General features: G+C 31.9%; 1 protein-coding gene across 1 annotated transcript; it reads right to left on the bottom strand.

The window, feature by feature from the left end:
• On the bottom strand, window positions 1-4,118 carry LOC109811739 (metal transporter Nramp3.2). The gene is made up of 4 exons (XM_020375551.3): window positions 3,434-4,118; window positions 2,709-2,845; window positions 1,974-2,626; window positions 1-582 (listed from the first exon to the last, which is right to left on the bottom strand). The coding sequence occupies exons 1-4, from the start codon at window positions 3,979-3,981 to the stop codon at window positions 361-363; spliced, it is 1,560 nt and encodes a 519-aa protein (XP_020231140.1). The 5' UTR covers window positions 3,982-4,118; the 3' UTR covers window positions 1-360.
• Window positions 4,119-8,811: the final 4,693 nt, after the last annotated feature.

Here is an 8,811-nt window from a genome sequence, read left to right as displayed (position 1 = left end):
GAAGGGAAAAAGAAGAGCTACATTCCTTGTTAGAACACTACAGCTTCGAAGATGTCTCACTAATAACCAGTGTGTTTCCAAGGCATTTTAGACAACAAAATATGAAAGAAATACAATGCTAAAATCTACTCTGATACAGTATAATTACAGGCAAACAATTAGGTGCCACCGTCCATTGCATCAACTTGTCATACGAGTAACAAGCATGAGCATACTTGAAAAAGCGTGACACTTCAAACATACATGGTTGGATACTAGTCTATAAAGACTTTTAAGAACTTCCCTACCAAAAATACTCTTTATTTCTAATAGAAAAGTTCTTTAGAGTGCTTTTAAACTGTAATTTTAAAGATTGATTGCTCAACTCTCTGGGTGAGCAATAGTCTTTTGTTGTGTTACGCATTGCCAAGGTAAAAAGGTGATGGCCTGCCCAATCAGGTATATTACGAATGCAACATATGCAGCAGTTATTGCACCCACTACAGCGCCAAACATTGGTCCATTCACTTCAGAGGAAAAGAATTCCATCAAAAGGTAGCCATTAATCACTATCACCAGAGCAGCCACAAGCCATGAAACAGTCTGTAAATCCATATCAGAACTCATTCAGTACTTAATCAGAACAAACTACGAGCAGAATATGGGAAGAAGGGTTAGTACAGAAACAAAATGCAACCAAGGTCCACAGAAGTTGTGGAGAAAAACCGCTAAACATCAAAATACACAGAGCAACCTATACAACGGAGAAAAGAGAACACACGGCATCAATCCGCCAGATCCAAAAAGAGAAAAGAAAGAAAAGAAACAAGGCAGGAAGCTCCAAAACTAATGGCTCAAGACTGCACAGACAATTTTGTCCGATATAATGTACTACCTTCCCAGGTGAGACAATACTGACAGAAGTTGCTTTCTTACATTAATAAAAATATCAGTATAAAAAATGCATCTCTTTCTGAAAATTGTTGCAGGAAGAGAATTCAGGTGGGGCTCTTTCATAAATTACCTTGAAAGTTGAGATATTGCATGTTAGAGTTCAAATTTAAAGAATATCCAAAGTAATTAAATAACAGCAAATACACTGCAGAGTCACAGACTACAGCATAATGAATAAAAGTGGCACAATCCCTGAATCCCCTATTTTTCTATTATATCCCCAAAATCTATTAGTTTTCTAACACCAAGTTGTACATCAACAATTATTATGTCTGCATATATATGAAGCAAACCATGTGGGCAAGTGGACGATAGACTATTTCAAAGATGCGGGTTCCATGTATAATATGAGAAATTAAGTCATTTGAAGACACAAACATGAAGTAAATAAGGATAAAAGTGGAACAATACCCTCAAGATAAGAGGAACTAAGGAAAGATCAATGCATCCTAAATATTTAAACAGTAAATTGATGTCAATGCTGGCATAATATGCAGTTTCCAACAGAAGGAACATTCAATATACTGCATATCATATTAATATTGAACACATCATGATCAAAATGATAAATAACAAAAAAGCATACAAAAAATTCCGTAGACAGTAAAGTACTTATAATGACATGGGGATAATTATTTGCAAGATAAACAACAGCCAAAAATACCTAGGATCATAAAAGAAAAAGAAGTAATGATAGTAGTCCACTTCACACCTTTCAACTCTCAAGACAGGAGAGTATAATCAAGCTCCCTAACTTTTCTCTTTAGAATCTAACTTTAAATTTCACAGGAGATATGGGATTAATTGATAAGTTCTAAATTATCTTCAACTGCAAGAAGAAAAGGTCTATATTGGGCAACTTCTAAATTATATCCTTAATCAAATTTGAAGTTTGATACCATGATATAGGCATATACAGACATCAATTATACAAAATGAATTAAGTCGGCATCACAAAGTCCTTTACCAAATACATAAACTAATAATGGCATAAGATAAGGGACCAGGGAGATTAAAGTGCAGATTGAATGACAGTATACCTTGAGGACAGCGCCAATTCTGAAAGTGCCCATTATCTGCTCCTTTGACACCAGACAAAGCAAGGGAATAAGGGCAAAGGGGATTTGGACTGACTGAAGAACATTAAGCCACTCATTTAGAACATCTAATGAATCCTCGGAGGTATCAAATATAAGAGCAACTATAATGGTTGGAATTATTGCACAACTTCGGGTAATCAACGCCCTAATCCACTTCTTTAACTTTAAATTTAGAAAACCTCCCATGATGAATTGTCCAGCATAAGTACCGGTGATAGTGCTACTTTGACCTGCAGCTAATAGCCCAATACCCCATATATATAAAATTGGAAATAGTCCACCCCCATATGTTTCCTGTAGATACTGTCCTGCATTTACAAGACCAATGCTATTTGCAAGTTCAGAACCATAAAATCCCTTAGCAAACACAGTTGTGACAAATATATTTATGATGAAGGAGACTATAAGGGCAAGGGTGGACTCTATAGAGTAATAGTTAAGAGCTTCTTGAACCCGGCCTTTCTTGTTGCGATCAACCTGCCTTGACTGAACAAGAGCAGAGTGCAAGAACACATTGTGGGGCATAATAAGGCACCCCACAACTCCAACAGCCTGCTGTATAGTTCTGGAGCTGAGTTTTGGAACCAAAATGCCTACAAAGACAAAATGCATCAGATTCAAAACAAAAGGGACCTAACAATTAAGTTATAAGGACTAATAAGACAAACTCCTTACCAAGAAGAAGTTCCTTGCCACTGGGCTTCGCTTCGCCAAACATCCATGCAAACGAGATTGCCATTACACCAATGAGAACAGCAAAAAAAGCTTCCAATGACCTCACACCATAGTTCTCAAGAAAGAGAAAAATAAAACTGTAACAAGGCAACAAAATAAACAAGCAACCATGTTTAATTTGGGATTACCAGATATAGTAAAACAATTAAAAATAAATGCTCCTTTCAGTTACTTTTAATAAAAAAAATTCCGTTTTGAACTTAAACAGCAAACACTTTAGTTCCACTCCAGCGATAAAACAACATACCATTAATCTTCTGGGGCCAGTCCTAACCTACCAAAATCTCTTAGAGCTTAATCAAGGAAGGAATATGAACAGATCTCGCAATTTAAAATGTTGCAAGTCCCTAAACATAAACAAAACCTTACACTTAATGCAATTTAAAACGGGGAGCAACACTCTCTAATGCGCTAAAATTCATTAAAAACTATATCATCAGCGAAAATCATCGAATAAAGAGTGAAAAAGTTTGTAATTAATAACAAATTATTAGGAAAGACTAAAGTCTCACAAGTCACATCCACTACTTATAAGACTAAATTAGAAGACGTGTTGATATGATTTGTAATGTCGAAATTACAGTAAGATGAAGAGGAGAAGAATAAAACGAACCCCAATAAGAAGTAAAAGCAGAAAAAGTTAGAAGATGGTTAGGTTGAATTACCAATCAAGAGCCGTAATGACAACCCCAGCCCAAAGGGGCACAACCCCATTACTGAGAATTCTGATAGCAATAGCGCTCCCAATAACCTCCTGAATATCGGAGCCAATGAGCGCGAGTTCAGCCATGACCCAAAGCACAATCCTGGCCCACGCGGGGTACTCCTCCCGGCAGAGCTCGGCCAAGTGCTTCCCGGTGGCGACGCCGAGGCGCGCGGACAGGAGCTGGATCAAGAGGCCCATGGCTGTGGCCCACAAGAGAAGCCAGAGCAGGGAGTAGCCAGCAATGGCACCGGCCTGCAGGTCCCCCTCGATGTTCCCCGGGTCCAGAAACGCTATGCTCATCAAAAAGCCCGGCCCAGTAAAGAGCCATAGCTTCTTCCACGAAAAGGGCGGCACTCGGCCCCAATTCTCCTCGCTATCGGACTCGTCGATTCCAACCACCACGATCTTCTCGGAGGACTCGTACGCCGTTTCTCGCGGCTCCTCCTCCTCCTCCTCCTGAAACGACGCCAACAGTGGCTGCTCTTGGGGGATTCCATTTCCAGCCATGCCTGAATTTCCTAACTACGCTTGTAAGTTGCAACTTACACTTTTATTCGTATCTGGTGAAGGGCAATTATGGTAATTAAGGAGATGTGGCAACGTGTGTGTCAGTGTCGTCGCGTCACGTGGTGGCGTACTCTAAGATTCTGTTTACATGAGCACGAGTGGCATATAGAAGGGATGAGAAGTGTGCGTAGCGTGAGCATATGCTTCACTTTGCGCGCGCGGACCACTGCGTCTCTGTGCGATTCCACGCTAGCCACCACACGTCAGCTTCCGGAAAATTGATTAGCGCTTGCCTTGTCTTTTGTGTCATCATTATCCGTGCATTAAAAGGTACTATAACCTTTTTTATTTTTATTTTTTATGATTGGAATATTATTATGCTATGATTTGATTTTGATGAGTGCTGCCATTAATTAGTAGTTCCTACATGTATTCCGTACTTATATTCTATTTTAAACCTTTTTTTAATAATGCTCAATCAATATCGTAATTTTTTTAAAAAAAATTAATGTAATTGATAAATATTAAATTTATCATATACTTATATGTTTTCTAAATGTATTTTAACACACATTTATAAAAAAAATTAAATATTTTTTAATCCTCGTTCACTTACTTTACTTTCAAATTTCTATAATTTAAAATATATTTTTATATTTTTATATTTATCATTTCCAAATTTTTTAGTTTTATAGTTTAAGATGGTTTTTTCTCTCTATATTTACAATTTTTTAATCATTTTAATTTTTGTCGTTGATATTATCTTTTTTGTGTTGATATGATAAAAATATTAATTCAATTTTATATGTTGTAAATTGAATTTATTTTATTAAAGTTATCTTAGATAAGGTCATTCGACGCTTCTTTTTTATCCTCACTTTCGATACTTTGCTTAAATACATTTTTTACTTTCATAAAATTGAAACTTCTACTGATAACATTATAAAATAATTAACAATAAAGACTAAAAATAATTAAAATATATATCTATCTAAATCATAAAAACTAAAAATATTAATAAAGTTAATAATAACGATTACAAATATTTATTTAAAACTATAGATATTAAAAAGAAAAGTAAACAAAATTATAAGAACTAAACAAATATTTAAACCAATAAAAAATGCAAATTGTCTCTTGAATTAATGAATTTTTAATTAACTTACGCACTAATTAGGAAAATTAATTAACTTCATTTAAATTTAATAATTTCATTACAAAATTATTCTCTTTCTAGAGTAGAATATAATTTTTTATGTTTAACATTTTTGCACACCCTTTAATACATATTTAATGCTAATATAAGTCTAAAACACTCTTATTTAATATCTTTAACAAGAATAATCATGAGTTGGAATAATAATAGTTAAATATCAGCATATATAAAAAAAATGTTCATTAATATTGAAATTTATAAAACATCAAACATTTTAGAACAAAAAAGAAAGCCCAAAATATAAAATAATAATAATAATAAATAAATAAATAAAAATAAAAATTATGATCCAGAGGAAGTATTTTCTTTCCTACAGTACCTTCATTGGAACTTTATATTAAGAATATCAGAAGTGTCATTAATAATAGAATCTTAATTAAATTAAAAATACTTTAAAGATAATATCATTAAATAAAATAAGAGTCTATTTGCATATAAACTAAAAGTATTTTTGGGAACTTCTTTACTATATAAAAAATAGTATTTCCTAATAAAAATCTCTCAAAAACACTTATAAATTTGTATCCAAACAAATTTTACAAGCAATTAAAATTTGTTTATATATAGGTCCATGATACGTGAGATTTTATTTTTGTTTATGTTTGAGTTTGGAGGGAGTAGTATAAATTAATAAAGATAAATGCATTCTCTCTTTTAAAGAATTGTAGAAGATGACTAGTACAGGTGAAAAATATTCGAGCGAAAATAATGAAATAATGAGTTCCAATAATTTTAAAGGAAATTTTAGTTAATAATACAAAGTGTAAACAAATTTAATGTTACTAAATAAATTAACTAATTTTACCAACATTCGTTGGTCTAAGTGAAATTCAACTTAGTAGCTTTAGGTTATTTTAGTAACTTTCTTTTCTTTATAAATATTTTCTTAATTTTGACCTTGTATTTATAGGTTAATTAGTAATATAGAAAATTAATTTCTTGTAATTAGTACTTTCATGGTGTAATTGGTATTTTGAAAAAGGCGTGACTAAAAGTAGGGGTGTGCATAATTTAGTTTTTTAAAAAAATCACACCAAACTGCACCACACCATTTTAATAAAATAAATTGATTTATAAATTATGTAAGCCACTTTAACAAACCAGTTTAAAATTGAATTACTTTAATAAACAAGTTTATAATCAGTTTAAAACCAGTTTTATAATAAAATCAGTTTTTGAACCAAACCTTATAAACCAAAGGATGAAGGAAGAGGTGGAGGAGGCGCAAGAGCAGAATCTTGGTCTTCACTGATTTAACGGTGGAGATCGCGAGATGGGGGAAGCGCTGCTCTGTCCGACGGTTCCAGCAGCTCCCTCTCATCACCGTCGCAATGCGTGTTTCTGAGACGAAGATCTCTTTGAGCCGAACCGGTCCAGTTCAGCGGCGAGCCATCCCGAGCCGGAGCCTCGGAAGCAGAAAAAATGTGCACGAAATCGCGAGATAGGTTGCGTTGTGTGAAAGTGAGAGTTATCGCTGAAGAGTACCACTTGTTAGCGTTTGTCTTAGATCACATTGACAGGAATAGATGCGAGAAATGAAAATTAGAACTGTTGAAGGAATTCCTTATTTTTTATTTTATTTTTGCTCCACTGGACATCATCACTTTGGGGTGTTGTAGATCGTTTCCCACACTGTGGAGAAGCGGTGAGTCCGAGCGAGCAACAGAGTGAGCGAGCAACTAACCATACTGAAAATCTAAATATATTAATAAACCAAACCTTTAAAAAAATAGGTTTAGTTTTTTTGTTTTATTTTAAAAAATTAAATCTGGTTCAGTTTTATTATAATTGGTTCTAATTTTTTAAAAATGGTTCAGTCTAGTTTTAAATTCAGTTCAATTTTTTTAATTTTTTTGAACACCCCTACTAAAAAGGAGATTTGAGTTTGTTGGACTTAATTAGTACATGAGAGCATTTCATGAACTCATGTTCCATGAATGACCCATGAGAGCATCTCTTTGTTACATATCCTTGGTTTAGACATCTAGCTTGTGGTGGAAGCCAAGTGGTTACATGTTAATATCAAAGTGAGAATAAGATGTCTCATGACTCATTCAAGACTCCAACAAATCACATGATTTTGTTTAGTCACATGTTTGATATATTGTCATGTGGCAAGTTCCAATTGGTTCTTTCAGTATTATGATAGTGACATTCCAATTATGTAACTAGAGTTGGTTATCTTGAGTACAAGTTAACTAACCTTGATTACATTTAACTGAGGTTAGTTTAGCTTGCATCATTAGCTAACCCAATTATATATATATTTTTACCTTTCATATAGCTAATGACTTTTGAGCATTTTATGAGAAATAACATTAAGTTTTCTTTTTCAAAAGTCTAGTTCTTTCAAAAAAAAATTCTCTTTATGAATTCTTATAAGAGAATTACTCATTGTGACAAGTTCTTCACATTATATAAAGTTTCGTAGTTAAATTATATAAAAAAATATTATAAAAATAAATTAATTATAATCAATTAATAGATAATGTTTTCATTTCTACATCAAAATTTACCACAATTATAATAAAATTCACCTATAATTTTAGAAAAATAAATGAGTGATACTAAATGTATAAAGGAAAATATGATATATTTTCCTTCGATATCTCTTAGTTTGAACCTCATAAATAAGGGTTGCTTTAGATTTTCTCTCTTTTTTATTATCTCTAATCTCATTGATTTTTTCTTCATTCTCTTGATTGTGACCTCTTTATGAAATCAAACTACAAACTCTTATTTTTCTGTTGTCGCAAACTTCTTTTTAACATGAACGCTACATTGCTGATATTTTTTCTATTACAATAATTTGATAGTTTAAGGTAACGGTTTTAAAATAAGTAATTAGGTACTATAATTTTATTTTATTTTCATTTGCTCATTAAAAATTATATATTCAACTCATAAATTATAATTTAGTTTTTTTTTATCCATATTTGCCTAATTATTTAAACATATTGTCTAAAAAAACAACATTCTTGTCATATATATCGTCTAATTTTATTTTCTACTAAAAATAATTTTTTAAAATTTTAATTTTGAAATATTATTATTGATTTTGCAATAATAAAATATTTTGTTTATCTATTGGTTGTTTAATTCATAAGATTATATATAAAAATAAAAAATAAAAAAAAATCAGCTTTGTTAGATTTCAAGCTATTTTTGGTTACACATTTAAAATTTGTAACTTCAATTAACTAACCTTGAACATATTTTAATATGTTTAAATTTTTTTTTTTTTACATTCCATTGAGTGTAAATTATAAACAAATATCAATTTTTTATCTATCAAAATTACAGTGATGACACTAAAATTCAAAACTAAAACTTTATGCATATTACCTAACCCTCCACCACTAAGCCGACTCTAGTATTTCCAAGCAAACCTCAATTGAATTAAAAGTTAGAAAAGTGTTACTTTTTATTAAAAGTTTGTTTAGAATGTTAAATTCAACTTAACTTAATTTTTTAATTATAATTCAAATACATACAAAGTCGCCATTTGTTATAGACATGATGATTCAATTATTCTTAGACTAAAACAAATTTTGATATGAGATCTTTATAAAATTAATAAAAATGATTTTTCTAATGTGTGTCTTGTGACACAC

The sequence above is a fragment of the Cajanus cajan genome, chromosome 5, assembly GCF_000230855.2.
Source record: "Cajanus cajan strain Asha chromosome 5, NIPB_CcT2T_4, whole genome shotgun sequence".
NCBI lineage: Eukaryota > Viridiplantae > Streptophyta > Magnoliopsida > Fabales > Fabaceae > Cajanus > Cajanus cajan.
The sequence above is the reverse complement of the archived record's forward strand: the minus strand, read 5'-3'. Positions and strand labels throughout refer to the sequence as shown.

What these genes read in the sequence shown, in the direction of transcription:
- LOC109811739 (XM_020375551.3), bottom strand. Translation starts at nt 3,981, where the DNA reads ATGGCTGGAAATGGAATCCCCCAAGAGCAGCCACTGTTGGCGTCGTTT. An exon ending in GTCATTACGGCTCTTGATTG is followed by an intron (nt 2,846 to 3,433) that starts GTAATTCAACCT and finishes GCCTTGTTACAG; the next exon opens with TTTTATTTTTCTCTTTCTTG. An exon ending in GAATTGGCGCTGTCCTCAAG is followed by an intron (nt 583 to 1,973) that starts GTATACTGTCAT and finishes ATGGATTTACAG; the next exon opens with ACTGTTTCATGGCTTGTGGC.